At 39.3% G+C, this 23256-nt stretch overlaps 1 protein-coding gene across 2 annotated transcripts in view; it reads right to left on the reverse strand.

The window, feature by feature from the left end:
* The window catches only part of GSK3B (glycogen synthase kinase 3 beta), a 146889-nt gene that overhangs the window by 23466 nt on the left and 100167 nt on the right, over window positions 1-23256 (reverse strand). For both annotated transcript variants that reach the window (XM_066341005.1, XM_066341003.1), the window contains exons 7-8: window positions 18272-18369; window positions 6337-6432 (exon numbers count right to left, since the gene is read on the reverse strand). In XM_066341005.1, coding sequence (XP_066197102.1) covers window positions 6337-6432; window positions 18272-18369 — 194 coding nt within the window. The remainder of the gene's footprint in view (window positions 1-6336; window positions 6433-18271; window positions 18370-23256) is intronic.

The raw sequence follows: 23256 nt of genomic DNA on the forward strand, positions 1-23256 counted from the left end.
AATTTACCATCCAGCAAAACTGGCTTCTTTTCTCAGCCATATAAGATAAGAGATTTACACTGTCAAAAATCGTTGTTGCTACAAAAGGAGCTGGCAAATATGAACTTGCCAGGAAAACTTTCTTCTTCTTTTAAGTTAGTCTCCAGCAGAGCTGTTTTCACTCTTTGCTTGTAAAGTCATTACACATCAAGTGAAAAACAGAGCTGTACTCTTTAGAAAGAGGTCAAGGCACAGTTTCACAACAGGCATAAATCAAATCCAGTTCATGCTGGAAATGAGAGTCCTGCCCTTCTGGACATGCAGGTCTGCCCTGGTCCCTTGTCCCAGCATCTGCAGTCTGGGCAGAATGGTCAGGTAAAGGAAATTGATCCAAATCCTGAAGATGTGTTGGTGAAGAAGTTTTTACTACCACACAAAGCAGAATTCATTTCAGAAATATGCAGGTGGGAGCCGGAGAACTGACCCGGCTCCATGATGAATTTTAATGCCAACTACAGAACTGCAACCAAAGAAACATCTCATCCTCACTGCATCTTTGTTTCTCTACAAAAGAGCAGACAAATCTCAGAAAGAAGAGTTTGCATTTTCATCTTGTATCCAAATCCAAGTCCACTTACAAGATTCCTGACAAAAGAGTTTTTGCTTTCTTTTGTCATCAGTTATAATTAGAAGTGACAAAATGAGCTGTCTCTGTTTATCCATTTTACTGTTTGGTATTCTTCCTTGAATCTACAGTATGAGCAGTCACTTTGGAAGCATTACAAGCAAAACAATCTGCTTAAAAACTAGACAAGAACAAGGAGAGCAGGAGTAGGACAGGATGAAGACACAAAACCAATTCTGGAGGGTGGAAAAACATGTTCATGAGAGAGACCAGGCTCTACATCCCACTCGCAGAGTGTGGGGCAGACAGCAGGACTGTTTGCTACAAGCACAGAAATATTCAACATTCAAGGTAAAGTGATTGGTATGGAAAAACATATATAAAGAACACACATGCACAAAAGAGGATATCAAGACTAAAATATTAGGCAAGTATTTTATAGTATTAGCAGAAATTACTTCATAATATAGGCAGCAATATGAATTCTTAAGTCAGTATCCAAAGCTACTCTTTAGCACAACCAGCTGTGGTTCTGCACAACTTCAGCTGCAGCCAGAACTGGCCAATAGTTTTGGAAAAGTGCCAGAAGAGATGAGCTGGACTCTGACAACTCATCTTAGACACTGTTTTCCTATGCCATAACCATTTGGTTTAAAGACACAGACAAAAAATTAACTTGAACAGTATAAATAATGAAAAAGCCCCTAAAACAAAAAGGAAGTGCTTACAAAGTAGGGAGGGATCCTGCCACAAGTTTATCATGAAGGCGAAGTGATGTAGAGAAAAGTCCTCATGTATTTATCCACAAGAGTGCACAAAAGAGGGGCAGAGATGCTCCAACTAATCTGAACATGACAGTTTCTCTCCCTGTCTCTTCCACCGTCAGGCAAATGACTCCTGTCTTTTTCCATCTCAACACTGACTTGGAAATTATTATTCAGGTGCCAGCTAAGTGTAAATTTAGGGATGGTGAATAAAGCCATTCTCCTGAGTATACTCAAATTTCTCTCACCAAAAGTACATTTAAAAAAATGCCTGCATGTTTGAAAAATCTTGCAAGTACTTTCAGAATAGGAGAAACGAAGGCAGCCAAACCACAGCACACTGAAGAGACACACTGTCCATTTTTAAGAGCTGCCTGCAGTAGAAACTGTTTCCATGTCAATACAGTGGAGACAAGGCAGAGGTTATGCTTAAGTAAAGAAATCTGCCTTTGCTGTTACAACTTGTATTGTTCTGCCATCACAAAACATGGGCATATATATGCATACATATATTTAACTACCCTGACATTATACTGGCAAACATGTGGCAGTATCCTTGGGTGGGGAAAAGAAAAACTCCAAGAGAGTAATTTTCCCCACACAGAAAGGGCTTGAACTATGTAATTCTCATAATCTTAATGAAATCCTTTACAAGCTAGATACAAGAGGAAAGGTAGGCTGTAACAGCTGGACATTTTATATATTTCTGGACATTAATATATTATCACAGCACTGCCTTTGTTTTTCATTACCCCAGGGATCTGAGACCTGAAGGTAGCAATCTGAGTAATACTAGGATAAAGGGCAGCTGTAATGGGGCCATGGTAAGCAACACCAGTCTACCACGAGCTTATGAAAAATGCCTTTAGACCTTTTGTTGGCTGTCCCACTGTCCCTCCCCATTTCCAAAACAGCCAAAAGATTCACAGAAAACTAATCACCAAAGCTGAATTTCAACAGCCCTGTGATTTACAGTCCTGCACTTGATCTTGGATTTCCTCCTTGGCTTTCTAGTCACAGAGTTATATGGTATAGACAAAGCTTAGTCAGAAGAACAGAAACAAGTATAAAGATTAGTAGCACAGATCAGACTGCACATCTGAGAAGAAAGAAGGCTCAAGGAGTTGAGGTGGCGGAAATAAACAGAAGCAAGGATATGATCCAGTAAAAACAATAGCAGCAAAAAGGGTAGTAACTTTTATTTTATGAGCTGACAAGATACTCCTAAAAGACATAACTGTGTTTAAAAGCCTGCCTATACTTTTCTGACTGTTTTAACTCAGCCATATTCTCACCCCTGCAAAACACTGCTTCTCTTATAACAGGATGTCTCCAACTTCACAGACCAAGGTAGACAAGCTGTAGAATGCACCTCCATGAATCCAAAATATTCTATACAAAGTGAAAATAAGGGGAGGTTTGGATGAAAAGAACATATAAGTTACTAAACACACTGGTATTCTGTACAGGACTTTCCCTGCCAAAACACCAAAATGTCCTGGATTCCTCCTGTTGAGGCTGAGACTGTAGGGATAGGTGACAGAGAAAAAGAAGAGGGGAAGCTCTGTTTCTGAAGAATGGTTTGAGAGATTCCTGGAAAGTTCAGATTCTCTTTTCTTTTGCTAGCCACAGACATGTTGAACTTCCATCATCAGGTGCCTCATGCATATAAACTGGTGTGAACACACACACATGATTGGCCAACACAAAACTATGTTGGAGATGGGAGAGAAGCCTCCAAGTTTTATAATGAGAGACTCCAACTCTCTAAATTAAAAATCTACTTCAATCTCAAATTGTCAACAGATTGAAAAACTAGTCTGAGAAGAGTTTGCATTGCAAACTCGTACAATTGCTGCAACATAGAAAAATACTTTTTAGAGTGTTAGTTAGACTTATCTCATAATTTAAGAAGGAAGGATAACTATATTAGGATAATACCAACCCATTTCTATTCAAAAGCCTGATACATCTATTAAGTTAGGCTTCAAACATCCATAAAATTTGTGCTCAAAATTCTAATTTTAGCCCAAAATGTATTGAATCTGAAAAACAATATTCTTTCATAGATTTGTCTGTCTCAGAGTTAAACAATTTCTCTGTCTCTTTAAAAAACCCAGAATGTATTACATTGCACTACAGCATCAGGCACCATTCTTCTTTACAAGCAGGTAACAGCAAGTGTAGCAGATTACACATCATCACAGCAATACTGAGTAGGAAAGGAACATATCCCTGCCTCCCTGAAATGCCTAAGACAGCAGACCAGAACCAGACGCATCCAGTGCAAGTCAGCACCACAGAATTTCAAATGCAACGTATAGGTACTACAGCTTCCAAAAAGAATTCTTGATTACCACCTATGCACGCTTTTGCAGACCAAGGAAGTTCTCTGAAAACAAGACCTTATTTCTGTATAGATTACTGGCCTAGAAACAATTAGTTCTAGACTGCATAGAAACATGCACTGGGCACCCTGACTGCATAAAGCTAACTCCAGGCAGGGCCTACAAACCCAACTTTGGCAAATACCCATGTCCTATTAAACAGCACAAAACAAGGAGAATGGTTTTGTGTCTAAGAGCATACAGCAGGGAGTGACTATATTCTTAGCAGCTCTCTTTCAAACATGCTGAAAGTAGCTGCCTGGAAGTTATTTCACACATACAAAAAAAATCCTGTCTGCCAAGTCCTCTGGTCATAACTACTCAACAAAAATAACCACCTCCTATCTATTGTCACCTTCAGTTAATTCTTCAGCCTAGACAGCAAAGATTTGTGATTCTGAAGCTGCAAGTTCAAGTGCTGCTGGCAACTAGTGTAGCAGTCTAGTTACATACAGTTGTAACAAAAAAATCACGAACAACCAACAACATTATCACTTCCACTTCTTCAGTCACTCCTGTTTTTCGAAAGCCAAAGCTCTGAGGAGGTTTTGGTCACTATTCAACTCTAAGATCCTCTGAGAGGATTGCTTATGCCCACTGAGATGTCATCAGATGTTGTATCACTATAACTGGGTAAGAAGAAGCAATTCTATGTAATATTACTGCTTAAAGCTATCATGGCTCAACAGACTCAAAATGTTGAAAGGAAAGGATCTTGAGAAGTAATACACTGAGAAGATGAGAAGATAAGAAGATAAGCATCATTACCAGCATCATGCTGGGTAATCCATTTCTTAAATTTAGTATTTGTAGAATAAGTACAGATCTCATAAATGAGGTGTCATGTAACCCAACTGTAATAAACTGGTTTAAATGCTATTCTACACCCAGCTGATATGAGCAAGGGCTGTGTGCAGAATGACTTGAGAATGAGAAGCTATGCTGCAAGCACAACTCTCCAAAACTAATTGTGACCTAATGGAGAATGTAAATTTGATCTTCCCCCAAGCTAGTTTCACTTCTTAATTTCACCTCTGATTCTCTACAACAACCAAAAAAATATTCTTTATAAACAGAAGGAAGTTTCAGTCTCTTCATGAAGTTTCCATTTGCTAGAAGTTGTGTTCTAAGAGACCACCAAAAGTGCATACAGATGATTCATAAGACTGTTCAAGCTAAGATAAGCATCTAAGCTAACTATGCAATTCAACTGCATGTCCTGCAGTACAGCTCTGCACTTCTACTCCACTGTATACTAATTTAACCTCTCCCAATCCTAATTCTTGCCTCCAATGCAAGAATTCAGATATGAGCCTGATATTCGCTGCTACAAAGTTTTTGGGCTTATTCTTGTGACTTTTACCACGATATAATTCACAACTGAAGAGATCACTCCCAGGGACTTAATCTGCTCTCATTTTTCCCCTCATTAACATAAGGTATTAAAAAGCCTTCCTGGATTTACTAACCTCCCATACTATTATACATCACATAACCAACATACAGAAAGCAACTCTGATATGGAAACGCAAACCATGGATTAGTGGAGAAATGAGACATAACTCACGGGAGAATCTGTCACAAAAACAGTGATGTGTAGTACTGCCCTGGTGTGTACCTGTCAGGTATATGGCCGGCTATCAATTAGCTCTAATTAGTTTATTCAGTGTTTCTATGGCCATAGAGTATTTGGTCCAAACCAATTTGCCTGGGACATGTGCTCAGTAGGCATGCAACCCTTTCACACACAGGTATTACTTTCTCAGCAGAAGGAAACCTGATACTGGATGGAAATACACTGTGACTATAACAGACGTTTCTTGAGCACCAAGAGGAAATGTTAACTACCCAGGCTTCAAATGCTTGAGACTCAATATTTAACTTATTCCACACCCAAGAGGCTGACTATATGATTGTTGCTCTGTCCCAAGTCAAATATTCATTACTGATCTGTGGAAGACAAATTAATTGTGCAGCAATGTGTTTGTTTCATTGCTAGCAGCTTCCTCTTTGGTCATGGAGGTCATAATACTGCCTGCATGTACTGCACTGGTGTCTCCCTATGAAAGCTAGACAACAAGAAACCTTAAGTATCTCCAAGAAAAAAAACCCTCCCCATGCAACAGCACACCTGTAGTACAAACAGAATGCTATCTATGAGAGGACGAATAGAATGTTATCTATGAGAGAATCATTTCTCAAAGTGACTCTCAGCCCTCATCACATTATTTAACAGCACTACAAAAGTGTCTTTCCTCATTTCTATGTGACATTTGTGCGTATCAGCTGATAGCATGACAGTATGCAGAATATTGCAATCTGCTACTAACATACACACTGCTATCAAAAACCAAACCAAAACAAAAAACAACCCACCTATTAGCAACCCCCAGACCAACAGGTATTACAGTGCACTGCTTCAGTATCTCCTCCTCCTCCGCTACATCAAAAGTCGGCAGGTCCCCAGCTTAGTTAAAGGCACCCAGTTTAGACTGAAAGCCACCAAATCACTGAACAAACTGAACAACTTGCATTTTTACTTTCAGCCCACATCTTTATTATTCAGATCATATAGACTCACCTTAGTCCATGGATGTGCCTTAATCTGAGGAAATTTGAATTCAGTATAGTTTGGATTCATTTCTCTAATTTGCTCCCTTGTAGGCGTTCCCAGAACCTATACAGGAGAGAAAGAAAAGGGCAAACTGCTTAGATACGCTTCATATGCAGTTAAGACTGAAGTATAACCTATCAGACATTGAGACAACTGAAGTCAGTCTATGTAACTAGTAAGTTAATAGAGTGTTGAGAGCAAAACAACAAGACTTTCGCATCTAGGACAGGGAAGCCCTTTCTCTGGGCACCTTTCTCCAGTCTTCGACCATTGTCCAGAGCAAAAACTGTGTTGTACTCTGTGCTGCTGCCACTTGCCCAGGAAGTGGACAGCACTAAGTAGGGTCTGGTTGTTTCTTCATTCCCTCAAACCACAAGGCTTTTATACACACTGATGAGACATCCCCCACACCCAGCCAAACCTTCTCTGCTTTAGGCCGAACAGTGTCAGCTCTTGCAGTATCTCCTTAAATGACAGATGCTCCAATGCCTTAATCACTTTCGTGGCTCTTGCTCCAACATCAGTGGTCTCTTGCTGGCAATTAAGTTCATGTTCCAAGCCCAATTTCAAAAATTTAATTGTCTTACAGAGCTTTTCACAAAATTAAAGCATCTCTCCCAAACGTAGCAGTATTTTGGTGGGGTAGAGTATTCACTTTAATTAGGTTTATATAAAACAGTACTACCAAACACATTGCAGTTCACTGCAAATGGTTGATTAAAGATCAGACAAGCAGCACAGACTGGATTTTACAAGTCACAAACAGCAGTTCTCCAACAAGCTTAAAAGATCAGCCAGTTACTGCTGAGCATCTCCTGCTCTCACCACAAACAAAACCATGTGGGTTTGGGCGGTGCTTCCTCATCTCACTATTTCCACAAGGACAAGACTTAGTTTAAATCCAACTTGGAAGTATCTAAAAGGCATACCACCTCTGGTTTACCTTCATTGAGCTTTATTTCTCATTCCCAGAATCTGCACAATGTTATTTATGGAGACAAATTAGTTGTATGAGAACAAACAATTGCACATCTCTTTGTAGGGGCGGGTACATTTGGAAAGGATTTCAGAAATCCCTTGAGGAAATAAGCCTGACAATATGGCATTAGTGCTTTCTTTCCAGTTAGCACCGAATGTGAGAGAGCCATTGTCCCCTAGCTATATATAAAAACTGCAAAGTATCTTCAAAAAAATCCCATTGTTTTCTGCTTGCACCCAGTTCCGGGCATCTTTTTGCTCTGCTGAGAGGTGGAGAGAGAGCAAAAGGCAGGAGTCACTACTCTATGCTGAGCTCAGCCTCATCTGTAGGAAACCTGTAGTGGTACTATTTTGGCCCAATAACAAATCACTCCACACAGCTTAGCGTAATGTTATCACCTCATCTCATCAGACTACACTGTCACCATCAGTTAACAAATGATCACACCATGCTGGCACTCTACCTTGCTGCTTGATAAAGAAATATCTGGTTACAAATTCTGGTATCTGTGTACATTTTCATTCTGTTAGAAAAATGGAAATTACAAAAATGCATCCAGAAAGTGAGGTAAGGAGGTAAAAGAGCAAGGTAACTACTGTTTGAGTAATTTGTGGAACAGAGAAACTACCATCAGGTATTATGAACAAAACTTGGTATCTCTCTTTACTATTTGAAATAAGAGTTGCACAACACAAAAAAGTCCTACCCACAAAGCAACCTTTTAAATAAAGAGCAGTAGCAGAGGAAATAAACTCTGCAACTTGTTCAGACAGTTGCTTCTTGCATAACAGATTTGACCCACAAATTGTATAAAATGAACAGTAATGTTTTGTAGATCATATTACTCATGAGGATTTAAAACCCACCTAATTCTAAAAGCCAAGGGTTACTCTCAGAGATGCCAGCAGACTTTACTTTGTGCCTGCCTGAAAACACTGGTTTTGCACACGGGGTAAAAAAAGAGAATGTTTGCAGATTCCATATATTTTGCTCAACTTTCAAAGGAAAAAAGAACTTAAAAAGAAAATGTGCCCTTTCCCTGCTGGTTTTCTGTCTGGCACCCACTAGAGCATCAGCCACCCAGCTGGCAGCCCTGCCAGGATGGTGTTGCTCTCAAAGCTTTGATGACCATCACTCTCAAACCTTTCTAGTTCTAAAAGATGAGGGGATTTCACACTCCTAAATATTAGTTTCATGCCAATTCATGATAAAAGTAATTTTTAAAACTTCAGAGGTTTTTTTGATTACTTAAATTAACTTTCTGAAAAATGACAAGCACCTTCTATTGCTCTCTCATCTTCTCCAGAAGTTAAGTTTTCCAACCTCTCTAGTATAAACAATACTTTTTTAAAAGCATGTTTACCTTCTTTACCCTTTTTCTCCTCAAAAAATTCCCTCAATAGCTTTTCTAAGAAGCAGTAAGTAGATTTGTTTTTAATATAGCCCAAATACATCAAACTGGCTCGGTTGCCAAGGCTGCTCAGAACAGGAGCCTACACAGTGCAAGTATATTTAAAGACCACCTATGGCATCAGAGAACTCAGATTAGATAAGCAAGGGCAATTTCATGGAAGAACCCACAGACAATGTCTATTCATACATTTCACTAAAAGCATAGCTGTAACTCCAGATGATGGGAGAGGGCAACTCCTAAGCTCAAGCACCGGCATCTTAGCAATAGCACTTGAGGTTTCATGAATGCTTAGAGAAGAAGGTACTGAAGAGAGATCATGGTAGCTGAAAGAAGGGATTGTCTGACCTTGCAGCAACATAGCAGCCTTAGACACATGAAATAACTGTACAAAAGGAAAAGTGACTACTAGCAGCTACACAGTGTATTCATATGTACTCCATTCTCTTGAGACTGTAAAACCAGATTGCACTTTCAATTTGTACTGAAAGCAGATTAAAGGGGAAAAAACCCAAACCAAAACAAAAAAAAACAACCACAAAACAGCATACCCGAAAACCCAACCAAAAACTGTAAAGTAGTTTGGAAGAAAGAATAAAAGTTTTAAAGATTGTGTCAAATTCAAGTTACAAATTAGAACAGTGGGATGAATAAAGTGAAAAACTGCAGAACTGTTTAAAACCAGTACTTGACATATCTTGAAGAGGTCCTGTAGTGGATCTCTCCTCACCCCCTAACATACCAGTCCCGTTTGCTACATGATCTGAAATTGCACCTCACTGATTCATACCAAATTTTCAGTATATTAGCAATATCTTCAAGTAACCTTGGAAACAGCAATCACTTAAGCTGCTGCAAAAACTGGTCGAAATTCTTCTTTTGAGAAAGAAGTATGAATTATTGTGCTCATTTTTGGCAGAATTACTCCATGAAACAGCTGTTCTTGGTGTATCAACTCTGAAAATACTATGGAGATGTTTCTTGGAGAGCTTTTACAGAATGGCTGAGACTGGGAGGGATCTTGGGATGTCATCTGGTCCAAATCCCCTGCACAAGCAGCATGGTCGAAAGCCAGTTGCCCAAGATCATGTCCAGACAGATTCTGACAGATTCTGAGTATCTCCAAGGATGGGGACTCTACAACCTCTCTGGGCAAACTGTTCCAGTGTTTGACCACCGTCACAGTAAAAACTGGTTTGTGTTCAGATTGAATTTCATGTGTTTTAATTTGTGCCCATTCTTCTTGTCCTGTCATGGGATGCCAAAGAGAAGCCACCAGCTCCCTCTTTGAACCTTCCCTTCACATACTCTGTACACTGGTAAGATCCCCACCAATCCTGTTAAAGTCAGAGAGCTCTTAAGAGATACAAGGTCCAATACTGAATTATTCAGGTCAGTGCAGATTGGGACATACTGTTCTACTTCCTGCGGAGTTTTATGGAAACTGACTTTATCAAGGAAAAAGCTGAATTGCTTTTTCTGTTGTCCCGGGTTGTAGTATAGGATGTATTCTATCACCACCTTCATGAATGGATGAATCCAATTGTTGGAGCAGTGCTCTTCCCAGCCCCCTCCCACAGGGTGCCTTCTGTTACTGGCCCATCAATGCCTTGTGCATGACCCATAGATAACTCCCTCTGTGGCTATCTCTCTTTAATGGGCCATCAAGGACCTCCTGCATGACTCATCATCCCATTGTGAGATGCTCCGCCCACGGAGAGGAGCCAAGCATTCTCACCTGGATATAAGCTGGGATTTGGGACAGTACAGGCAGCCCACACCTACTGGACTCCCAGAGGACAAGTGCTACCAGATTTTTCTATGGGATCACTGCTTCAGGAAGACCACCTCACCAGGACTGCTTCCACCACCCTGCTCAGGCTGTATTCTGACTGTGTCAGTGGTCTTTTGTATTATTGCATTTATTTTACCTTTTTTCCCTTTTCTTCTCATTAAATTGTATTTCTGACTTGGAGCCTCTCACTCATTTGACTTTCAAACCACAACACTACTTAACACTTGAAAAACAAGAAGAGAACCAAAGTAAGTACTGTAATGATAAAAATGTAGTTGTCTGATAGAATCAACTGTAACTAGAATGAAGACTCAACTTTCAAATGAATGAAGGGGAAGGTCTATGTGAGACTACAATACACCTTTCTGAAAATGAAGATGCCAGGTCAACTAGTTCTGCTCTTCATTACTGATTGTCATCATCATTTCTTAAATAAAAATAAAGAAGCATTATCTACTGAGATTTACTAAAGAATACACTTGCTGAGAAGCAGACACTGCTCTGATTCTCCTAGGACAAAAATTGAACACAACAGGTTTCACAGTATATTCTGTCAAGTTTTCCCTTGACATAAATCTGCAATGGATGAAGCTCTCCAGAATATTTTTATTCCATGAACAGGGTTCATGAAGGTAGGGTAATGGTATGTATCTCCTGTAGCTAAAGAAAAGCTATGGTAAAGAAAGGCTCACAAGAATTCCCTCCTTACCAAACAAGAAGGGGGGAATAAGTCCTGAACTTGAATAAAGATTTTCAGTTTATGTTCTTACAGTCAACTTTTATAGGAGGAGAAGATGGATTATTCAGCTCCAAAAGACACTTCAGTTACACCTCAGTACCAAGACAGCTGCTGCCCACACCTGCTTCACTATGCAAAACTGCGCTGAGTCATTTATGACCAAACCCACACTGTTGCAACAGTAGAGGAAAAGGAAACTGCCAGAGTTTCAACAAATCCCAGTGGAATAAAGGTCCTTTATGACAACCATTGTTACTGCTGAAGATTTGCCGAATGTAATCAGTTAGAGGCATTGGGACCTTGGTTAGAACCAAGGGTTCAGAAGCTCCAGCTGGTAGTAACTAAACTAGAGTGGGGAGAAAGTGATAATTTAAATCAGAAACCTCTAGAAAGCCATGGTTGCAGTGGTACAGTGGTCTTCCCTGGGAAAACGGTGCAAGTTTATGATGAAAAGTATTTCTAAAAGTCTGATGTTTATGGCTTACCAGATGGCATAATTAATACTTCTGCAAACATGATTGCACCTCTTCAGAAAGTTGTGAGAGGTGTGCCAATAGTTATTAAAAAAATTCAGTGTAGCATCTCAAGCATTTAACATGGCTTGAGATGATACTTCAAGAGGTCTGTGGTAGAAAGTAAAATAAGCTTACCCACTTTATATACACTTCCTTTCAAAAACACTTTCTTGTCAAACAATGAAAGCCAACTAAATATAGGTATGTTTTTCTATTTATAACACAAAAGGAGTTATACATCAGGAATAGGAAGAAACCCATTGTCACCGCTGACATGAATATAATTGCCCATCAACTTTTTTATACTGCCTGCCTGCAAGCACTGGAAGTGATGAATTAAGTGAGGCATAGGAACAGCAAAGTTGTGATGTGGAGGGACATCAGGAAAAAAAATGCCAGGAGACTTCCCTCAGGGCTGAGGACAGAACCCATGTGAAAGCCCATGTCAGACGCAGGCAGGTCATCAGCATAGGACCACATCCAATAAAATGAAACACTCTCCTATGGCTTACTCTCCCGGAAGAGAAGGCTCCTCTCTGCCCATTAACTACTCTGACTGGATTTATTTTATTTCAAAAACTGAGCCCAAAATAGTACCTTGACATTTGAGCATGAGCCATATATTATAATTGCAGTCTATACTTAGCATTAGGCACAGTAAAACTGTCAAGAGCCCAAGAAGTTGCACATGAATAGGATTCCTGATACTACTGAACTTGCTTTTTCATACATTTTTCCCCCTTGCTCCCCCTTACCCAGGGAACTATGAGAAGATGATTTTATTATTCCTCTTAAATTTCCATAAAATGCCAGTTTTGGCGCAAGGAATAATCACAGTGCAGTAGCAACCAAAAACTCAATGCAAGCACCTCTCCCACCCCATAACCCCCACTTCTTTCCTGCAGTTTTCACAAGTTGGTTGATTCATCTCATACTCTAAATAGCAGCATACGGAAAAAATATTTCCGGTAAAGAAAATACCAAGCAGATTGGCTGATGCTGTCCTCCTCATGTCCCAGGGCTGCTCAGACAATTATTACTGCTTCATTCTTTTAACAGATAATTTTTTCTTGCTTTTGAGAGAAGGGAAGATACTCAACAGAATCTTTGAGAAGATAATTATCTTAGAAACAAACCTGTTACCCTTCTGAGATTCACCTCCTGAAAGAGGAGTAAAGTCCAACCACTGTCTGCAGGAACTGTACTTGAACCTGTTTTAATTTGGAAAGCATATGTCAGCCAGTTTTACCTTGATGGTTCTGGGATGCTCTAGAGCTTGTGGGGCCAAGAATGCCAATAAACTCCCAAGCTTTCACAGGGAGCCTTCCGCCACCACTGCTGCACTGCAAGCTGTGCACCAAAGACTAGAGATTTACAAAGGAGTCTGTCCTGAACTGCACCTCAAAGAAAAATCACTTCTGTGGTCTAAGTGCTCCTTCTTTCATTCTGTATTCAGCAGGGTCCCACATGCATAGTGGATTTTAAATAGTGAAATGGCAACTGCAACCCTCCTGGGCTGCTGGAAGAATCCATCAGGCACAAGGCTGCATGACTGCTCTGAGGCACAGTGTTTACTTGTACATAATTTCTTTATGGGCTCACTGATGAAATCCACACTAGTATCACTGTGACTGTTTCAGCAACTGAGCACATTTATGAAGGAGATGTCACTTGAAAGTCAGTAGGGGCATGAATTTTAATGAGTATATTGGGTTACTCACTTGAGATATTCCCAGTGATGGGACAACCTAAGATTTGGAATAGCAAGCAAGAATTAAAAATAAGAAGTAAGAGTCACCATTCAAGATCAAAATTTGGTAAAAGTACAGCATATGATTTCTTTCCTGTAATAGTGTAAGTATTCAAGAAGAGTATACTTGGGTTAAACTATTTCTTCAGAAGGAGCTTCAAGACAGTATTCCCCTATATTAAATATCATTTTGTCAGGGGTAAGTGGTCAAAGTTCTCTTTCCCAGCCAGACTGAGAACATGTGGAAAGACCATATTTAAAGAAATAGGAACAAGAGGAAAAAATTTAAAATAGGACTGTCATTTGATGCAATTGAACATGATGCTGTGGTTTTAGAGGGGCACAGTTTTTCAGAGCAGTTTGCAAATATGCAGTAGGTCTGGAAAAAGTCCAGGTGCAACTATATGGAGAAGATCTTGCAAGACTACTTGAAATGAAACTACATGAAGTCTTTGAAAGTGTATCAAAATCTGTCAAAAGCCAAAAATGCTAGTGATGCATCAAGGAACTGCAGATGTTGAGCATACGGCCTGCAGGAAGGGCAAGCTGTGCCAAATGATACATCACCATGAACACAGCTAAAGAGGGGATGTCATCAAGAACTGCATGAGAAAGGAGAACTAATTTAATGTGATAACATTCTGAAGTCATTATCCAGTCTAATGCAAAAAACTTCATAGCCAGGTGTAGCATTCACTTGCTGTGTTGGGAAATAAACTCTGAATAATCACAGCTGAGTAAGCAACTGAAGAGAAAACTGGAAAGTTTGTCTTGGCTCTAAAAAATGCCTCAAGTGTGACTGTGACTCAATCATCTTGAATTGATAAGAACCAGCAATAAAGTTTCTTAGCTGACCTCTTCCTGCAGTGGAATCAATCAAATATAAAGGATGACGTATTTCTAAACGTGTGGTTAAGTATTTTCTTACCATAGCCCATTGTTGGGAGTTTAAAATACACCATTTTCCCTGCCCCTAGGTTTGAGACACACAGTTCCAATGAAGCTATCTGAAAAGCAGGACCCCAGATAGTCAAACAGCAGCTCCCAGGTCCCAACCTGCAAGCTTCTACCAAGCTCACTGCTATTCTACAACTGTCAGATCCCACAGCTCTGCTTCGCCCACAGCCAGCCAGCATTAAAATAAGTCTGTATTACAATGAAAGCTTTAAATACTGGTTTTCTATGGCAGCAAATGGAAGAGGTGGATGCCATCTGTCAATTTTTTTTTAATGAGTCCTACCCTAAAGGAAACTTTATACATCACGTTTTACACGTTGTGCCAAGTTTTAACATTTCTGGTAATTTTTATGCTGCAGAATTGCATGTCCTCAACTGTACTGAGGCTACAAAAGTTAAACTCACTCGTGTGGTTGCTTCTTTTATATGACCCCTTCAAATCTAAATTGAATTTAAGCATCATTCTGGAAGTGCACAAGAGCAGAATGTTTCATGTCTTCTTTGCAGAGTTAAAATAAACAAATCTGCTTAGTTCAATTATTGGTCATTTTTAAAGGATACACAGTAGATGGGACAGATCCCTCCCAACAGCTGGCAGAACGGAAGAAATTTGACCTCACTTTCTACTTTTTTCCCCATTTCCAAAAGGTGAGGAAAAATTTGAGGTAAACACACTTACTCCCTCTACTCCCACCATGAGAAATTCTTATAAGTGAATACAGCGTTACAAGGGAAGCACCTTGTTATCCCATTCCTAGACAATTTCTCATGGCTCGATCTTGAACACAGTATTCTCAATTGTAACTGTTCAGTGTATTCCCACCCTCACCTTCTCCTATGGCTTTTCTGAATAGTTTTCACAAAACTTCACAACAGAAGAGGAGGGAGACAAGGGCACTGAAAAGCAACCCATTTCTCCAGTTTGCACTCAGCTTCTCTTTCAGTCTTGCCTTGAGAATATATGCTGCATAGATAACAAATACTGTCAGAAGAACATGGTACCTCCCCATTCAGGCTCACATTTTACATTACACTTTCTTCAAGTTTCAGTGAACATTGTTTTTTGTGATTACTGCTGTAAGTCTTACAGTATTTTTCTGCCAGACTTGCCTAAAACATACTGCCTCTGTACATTTTGTTTCACTTCACTTCTTTGTGTAGTGGACTACATAGGTAACAGAAGACGAGAAAACCCTAGCACAACACAGGTGTGAATGATCATTAAATATCCCCCTTTCTATACTTAAAGAAATTAGTCAGAAGTTTGTTTCTGTGAGGGTGAATATCATAATTTCAACCTGTAATTTCCTGAAATACCCTTTACACTGGGTACTCCTTCAGCTGCCTTGAGGAGCAACATCAGTTTGCCAGCACTATACATCATCACTACTATGAGTTAGTCAGGAAAAGTTACCACCACAGATGGTACAGAGGCTATCAGCAATTTTACTGAAGTATTCCTCTGCATCAATACAACGGAAGTGCGGATGAGTAAGTGCCACAATGGCAGCACATACATGCTATGAAATTACTAGTTCGCAGATGTTTTCTTCAGTAGTGCCGAACTGATTTTACCAGCTTCTAAGCAAACTTTCAACCAAACCACAAATTTCTGCTTGCCAAGGATGTCAATAATAAGAGACCATCTCCTGATTAAAATAATCTCCTGATTAAATATAAAAAAATTATAAAATAAATATAAAATGATCTCCTGATAAAATAATCTCCTGATTATTTTACTTTCTCATTGTGAAATCAAAGCAATGGCAGGGCAGAGTGCTATGTTTTCACCAATAAGGCCTCTCTACACTCAGATTTCTGACCAAGCCATGGACAGTCACCATCATATAAAGTTCTATTTACAAAAATTGAGGTGGAGGTTGAGCTCTTCTCATGGACAACAAGTGAAAGGACCAGAGGACATTGTCTTAAGCTGCACCAAGGAAAGTTTAGGCTAGATATTAGAAGGCATTTCTTCACAGAAAGGGTGATTAGATATTGGAATGGACTGCGGAGGGAGGTAAAGAAGTCACTGTCCCTGGAGGGGTTTAAGGAAAGACTGGATGTGTCATTTAGTGCCGTCATCTAGTTGACATGGCAGCATCGGGTCACGGGTTTGACTCAATCTTGGAGGTCTTTTTCAATCTTGCTGATTCTTTGATTAGCTTTATTTTTTCAGGATTTTAGACATTAATCAAGAAACAAACCACGATTTTTCAGAAATCTTCAAAGGCAAACACCACACAAAATCCTGAGGAGGTCTGGTCATCTGACGTGGACCCCTTCACATGTCACAAAAGCAGTGTAGCAAAAAGCAGCACACCACTCCAAGACATTTCTCAAAAGTTAAAAATATTGTCACTTGTACCATGATCAGCTCTACATCTGAAAGCAAATCTGGTTTTTCATTAGTGTTTTCCTATGCAAACTGACCCAACTTGGATAAACTGAGTTTGAAATACACCGGGCAGAAAGGCAGTAAGAAGACATCAAGGAAGTCATAGGAGAAGTATGTGCAAGCCACAGAGTCTGCACAGGAAAGCTGCTGACTGGAGATGTTCAGCAGGACAGACAGAAACTCACTGTAACAGAAGCCAAGTTTGCTTGGTCAAAACCTGGAGAAGATGGGGTGACAGTTTAGAAATGTCACAGCACACTCCCAAACCTCACCAGCCCATGTCCTTCAGGCAGGAGAATGAATGACCAGTCAGGGTTGGCTCATGTCATATACTCTCTTAGGACAGGGACAAAGACACCAGCAGCTCTTCTAGCCAATGACACAGACAAGTAGCAAGTTCTCCTTTTTTACCCACAGATTTGGGTTTTGAGGGGCTTTTCACATGCATGCCACACAAGTATTTATGCATCAAGGTCGTGGCAAAATCAAGGAGGAAATTCTCTTAACACAATCCTCTCACAGTGATGAAATCAACACAGCTGAACAGCATGTGTACACATTTTATCCTCTGTAATAATGCCATCTTATTATGTGCATAGTATAGATTCAGAGGAAAATTACACTGCTCTCTCTGGAAATCTTGTCTCCTTCACTGGAGAAGTTGAAAAAGGTAGAGGAAACAAGGGTGCTGGGAAGTCAGACACCAATCTATGAACTATTCTTCCATGCCTCTAATTTGAGAACCACAGAATAGTCACAGCTTTCCAAATGAAATCAATCAAGATGTGCTTGGATGTGATACGTGTTACATATTCTGACACATCAGTTGTTTTACCTTGAAAAACAAGACTCTTCAGGTGGAAGGTACCTTTGCCCTATACATCATGATCCTGTATCTGCAAAAACAAGTACCCTTTCCCACCTTTCATTTTAAAAGAGCTAGGAGGAAGGAAGAAGGCAACTGCATATGTGAAAAATCTGGCACAAGGAATTTACCAACATTGTTTTCAAAGTCAAGCACTAATTGCGTGCAACAAAAGAAAAACACTCTTAAAGAATGAAAATCATACATTAATAAATATTGGCTCAGTATGTAAGCACTTTCTCCAAGCACACTGGAAGTGCAATCCTTTATGAGAGGAAAAAGCTCCAATATATCTTGCATAAATGCAAGAAGAGAAAGCAAAGATCATCAAGTTCTCAAAATAGCATAAGAAGTGTTTTCAAACACTGTTTACATGCAAAATCCTGTACAATCATGCCAGAATATGTGTATGTTCACCATTTTATAACAGTGCATGTTTTCATACTGATTCCCAAGGAATAATGCAGTCAAAACAACACTTAACATTCCATACCTTGATTATTTCCACCAACTGATCGACACCACTGTCACCTGGAAAGATCGGTTGTCCTAGTAACAGTTCAGCCAATACACAGCCCGCTGACCACACATCTAAAAAGGGAAAGGTGGAGAACAGGGAAAAGTATCAGTAAAATATACATATTAAGCCATTCATAAAAAACCCAGTCATTTTAAGCTACTTACTTTATCCTTTGCCATATTTAATAGTGAATGCAACACAGTTAAAATATAAAAACATTCCTATCCTAATGCTACCAAATACCTGGTATAAAACAACAGTGTGCAGAAGCCAAACTGTGAGATAATGAGAACTGAAAAATCATGTTAAATGCTGTAATACACTGACATTAAAACTTACACATGCAGAGAAAAGACCATAGCTTGCCATTTGTAAATTGAGAATTCCCTCAAACCTTGTGTTGGTTTAAATCACACCGATTGTGAGCTATGCATAGGTATCATCCAACACAATGGTTGATGCCTCTGCTGTTTCCGAGCATTGAACAGACTCAGTTTTTCGTATACATATTGAAAGAATACACACACTGACAGATGAACCAGTACTGCAAGTATTACTGGTATCCTGAAGTACATGATGATTAAGGGATCTGGGAGGCAGCCTCTCTAACCAGTCACTTCAAGATCTAATCTTTATCTCAATTTCATTTGCCAACTTAGATGAGCAACAGAACTGCAAGTCATAGGTCACATGTCAACAGCATCTTTAGAAGAATTCTTTAACTAATTTTTGTATGTACACCAAAAGCCTTAAGTAGTCTTTAGGAGCTATTCCTCCTACATGAAGAAATTTTCCACCATCTATTGCAGGTGTATCTTCTTAGATAATTAGGCAATTGAATATTACAGAAGCAACTTAGGAATGTATCTAAGTGTACTACAGAATATAATATTTTATTTTTGGAATGTAATTAACGAAAACAAAAAATCTGACAAAGCAAATGCAGCAAACACTGTTTATCAAGTGTTTGTGAGAATCTAATATAATTGTATAGCAAATGAATGGGATTTTAAGCTGCTCAACACAGCAGAAGTATTGTACTTGGATGCAGAAAACTGCTTCTCCCCAAAAAGAGATTCACTATAGAGTTTTCTAGAAGGACCTCAATTGCTGAATTAATACCTGAAACCTTACACTAAAATCTAATCTCAAGCAAGCAATCAGCAACAGAAGACCTGTAAAGCCTATAATATAAAGAAACACTCTAAAAGGGAAAACCAGTGCTCTTCCATTCATGTTTCTTTAACTCTCACCTACTTTCATGATCTAGCCTTGTTCCCTAGGATAATTTATCTCCTGAGGCCTTTTCCACCTGAGATAATCTATGCTATGGCAGAAATCCTTATTCCCTCATGTATTTAAACTATGTCCCATCCCTGGATGTGTTTGAGGCCAGCCCGAATGGGGCTCTGAGCAACCTGGTCTAGTGGAAGGTGTCCCTGCCCATGGCACGGGGTTGGAACAAGGTGATCATTAAGGTCTCTCCCAACCTAAGCCATTCTGTGACTCCATGGTTCCAGGAAGCAGGATATACACAACCCTGCCAGTTACAGTTAAAGGTCTGAGTAAGGAAAACCTCTCTGACAGTTCACCAAGCCATCTATTATCACTTCGTCACAACCACTACAGAGTGGTGCAAAATAAAATCAAAAAAAGCTTTCAGGAATTTAAGATTTATAAGAAAATAATGTGCATGTTAAAACACAGTTTTCCTTCCCTCATTTCTAAAGGACAGAGTGAAAAGGCTATGCAAAAATACTTCCCCTCCTCAAGATCATAGTTCAATTGGAACATACAGTAGACAAACAGCACTGTCATAATTGCATCTTTTGAAATTGTTCACTGACAAATCAAACGGATGCACTTGCTTATGTCTTAGTACAAACACTGCATTAGGGTTTATACTAGGAAGTGTAAAAACTATAAAAAAACCACCCTACTTACAAAGTAAACAGTAACAAGAAATAATTTGAAGTTTGAGTCTTGAATTCTAACAACCAAACATACAAGATGATGCTTTTTAAATCTTTTAGTTACATTCAATAAAAGCTGATACGGCCACTGAGATGCTAAGAACTCTTTTGGACAACAAACTAAGAAGGAATCATGTAAAGAATGTTTACTTGCATCTAACTGCTAATCAGTGTCTCTCACAGCTCCCGCTGTTGGATCACATACAGCAAAACCATGATGCAAAGCATCGCTTTTTGTGTCTCCCCTGAATATTGGGTTTACAGGAATTATACAACAGGTCAACAGAGAGCACAAATTTCTTCAGAAGTATTGAAGTGATAGAACAAATGTGCTAAGCAGTCAGAGCACTGTAATTTAAAAGTGTATTTAAAGATACCTTTTAAGAGTTTTAAATAAGCTGAGTCCTTTACACCGTCCTTTACAAAACAAGTAGTTACATCAAATACGTAATCATTGTTTACAACTCAAATCCTGATTTTGCACTGAAAAGGTTATATATGGCAAGGAAAAATATTTGACAGAATATATGCAAACACAAAGCTGACAGGAGAGTAAGTCATAAATCACAATTCACTTCCTTTTAAGATTTTGAAACCATGCTAGCATTACTTTTTTCAGATTAGACTGTGGCTTTTTAAAACTGTTTTAAATAACCTTCTTGTTGCCTGCTCCATGAAGTTGGCTTTCTGCTGGTTTTGCTTTTCCTAGTTTCCCTAAATCCTTTTGCACTCCACCAGCCTATTTCAGACAAGTCTGTAGGGCTGAAGTCTCAAATCCAATACAAAAATTTTATAAAAACAGCAGGGAGCATCAGTGCTGCTGCCAAGGTGGGGAGGGCTCTGTCCCTGGGGGAAGCACTGGGCTTGCCCCAGCCTTGCCAAACTGCAAGTAAGTCAAACAATGAGCAGGTCCTTGCTCAAGAAGGCCAAGCACAAACAGCAGAGGGCACATGACAAAGCTGAGGGCATCACACAGGAACAGAAGAGAAAAAGCAAGGATATAGGTCATGAGGAAATAGGGGGCAATGGCTGAGGAATACTTGCTGCACTCATGCTGGGTTTAATCCCTCAAACATACAACGAATGCATCAGAAACCTATGTAGCAGTTCCTTATGCACTGAAATCTTCCAAACGAGGCAATTTAATGTCTTGTTAAAAGCCTATTTACTTTTCTTTTATTCTACCTGCTAACAATTTAAATACACAGTGAAGTAAAACACAGGCATTTCAAAATCCTCATCTTTTTTCTAGGCAAATTAGGACCTGGGCAACGTTCCCTGGGCAAGGAAGTGAACAAATCCTTGAAGCATCCTCAACAAAATTCAGAGAGCAGAGACTCCAAGGAGGGACAGAAACAAAATACAATATACACAGGTATTTACACAACTCTTTAATAAGCTACGTACAGTAAGGAACAAACTAAGAAATTTCATCTCTGCTGAAAGTTGATGGAATTTATGCCATTGACTAAAATTTGGTACCAGGATACTCTGCTCTTTTTTTCTCCACACACTTTTTATCTTCTGTTTTAAAATTTACCTACCACATCAGGATGGTAATGTTTTTCCTCAAGTCCAAAGTAAACAAGTACTAATTTCTGTATTTAAAGACAAGATACTTAAAGGAAGTGATCAGCTTTTGATAGTTCCTTCCCAGACACTTTTCTGTCTTAGTACAGTCAGTGCTAACTGCTACAGATTAATATGTGGTGTAACTACCTGCTCCCATGGGAGAAGAAGCATTTTCTGAACTATTTCTTTTCAGTACGTGCAAGTTAATTAAAGCAAACTAGGACTCTCATTCCCATGTTTTAAATTAACTAATAAACAAGGTAGGAGACAATATCAAAAGAAAATATGTCAACAGATGGTCCTTACGCCAAACTAGTTGGCGAAAATACTGAAAGCTATTCATTCTAAGAAAGCAGGCAAGGGTACTTTCTTCATACCTTCAGTGAAATGTAGTCTACACAATAAATAAATACAACTGCCAGGCAACAACCACCATCAAATAAGTTTATTTCAGATAGCTTTCATACATTTTAACAGTAGCTAATGCTGTATCTTTCCTAGACTGAAGAACACTTAAATACCATTATCACCTAACCTCCATTAATTTAAACACACAAAAAATCATATAGTCTCTTGTACTACAAAACTTCGCTTAAATTAAGTTTCTACTACTTCAATTATCTTCAGAGCTGTTAGATGGACATTATCTAATAATATAATCTCTATAATGCCCTTGCTTTTGAATGCACTTTAACATTACAGAAGGTAAGAAAACAAGTATTTTTCTTTAAATCAAGAAGAGGAATCTGGGAGGACCACCTGCAGAATACAGTCCTTAGCTTTAATTCTATAATGTGCAATGGCCATTTTGAGTTCTAAATTAATACCCTGTCCACAAATTTCACTTTTTCTGATCTCAAACTCTGCCTTTCCAAGCTGAAAAGCTGGCCCTTCTTCACAACACAAGCACCACTCATTGTATTACACTCTAGCTCCTCTAACTCATTTTTTGGAGGACATGGAGGAGGGAGGGGGAAAAAAAGGTTTCTCTCATCTACTTTGTACAAATTAAGAACTTCAATTTTTCTAATGCTTTATGGGGTGTATTTACCTTCCTACTTTCTTATTACCCTCATCTATTCATCCCTGCCTCACCATCCCTTCATCTTGATGGACTTCCTCCATCTTGGAGGTGACTCAAAGTTGCTGCTCTGGAAACTGAGGAAACAAACCAAGAGTCAGAAAAGCAGCCCTGGGAAGTCATAAAACCAGCAGCTTCTAGTTGCCAAATGTCAGACCTCAAAGTGCTTTTCTCACTGTTGCTTGTTTGAAACAGTACTTGGGATGTCAGAACAAGAGCAAAATTCAGGATTACAGGTAGGCATGCTATGCTGGTGGAAGTTTCGCACATGAAGTCACCACAGATCCATGGATTGAGGAGAAAGAGTAAGGCTGAAATATGAAAACGCTTGA

This window comes from Sylvia atricapilla, chromosome 2 (genome assembly GCF_009819655.1).
Source record: "Sylvia atricapilla isolate bSylAtr1 chromosome 2, bSylAtr1.pri, whole genome shotgun sequence".
Lineage (NCBI taxonomy): Eukaryota > Metazoa > Chordata > Aves > Passeriformes > Sylviidae > Sylvia > Sylvia atricapilla.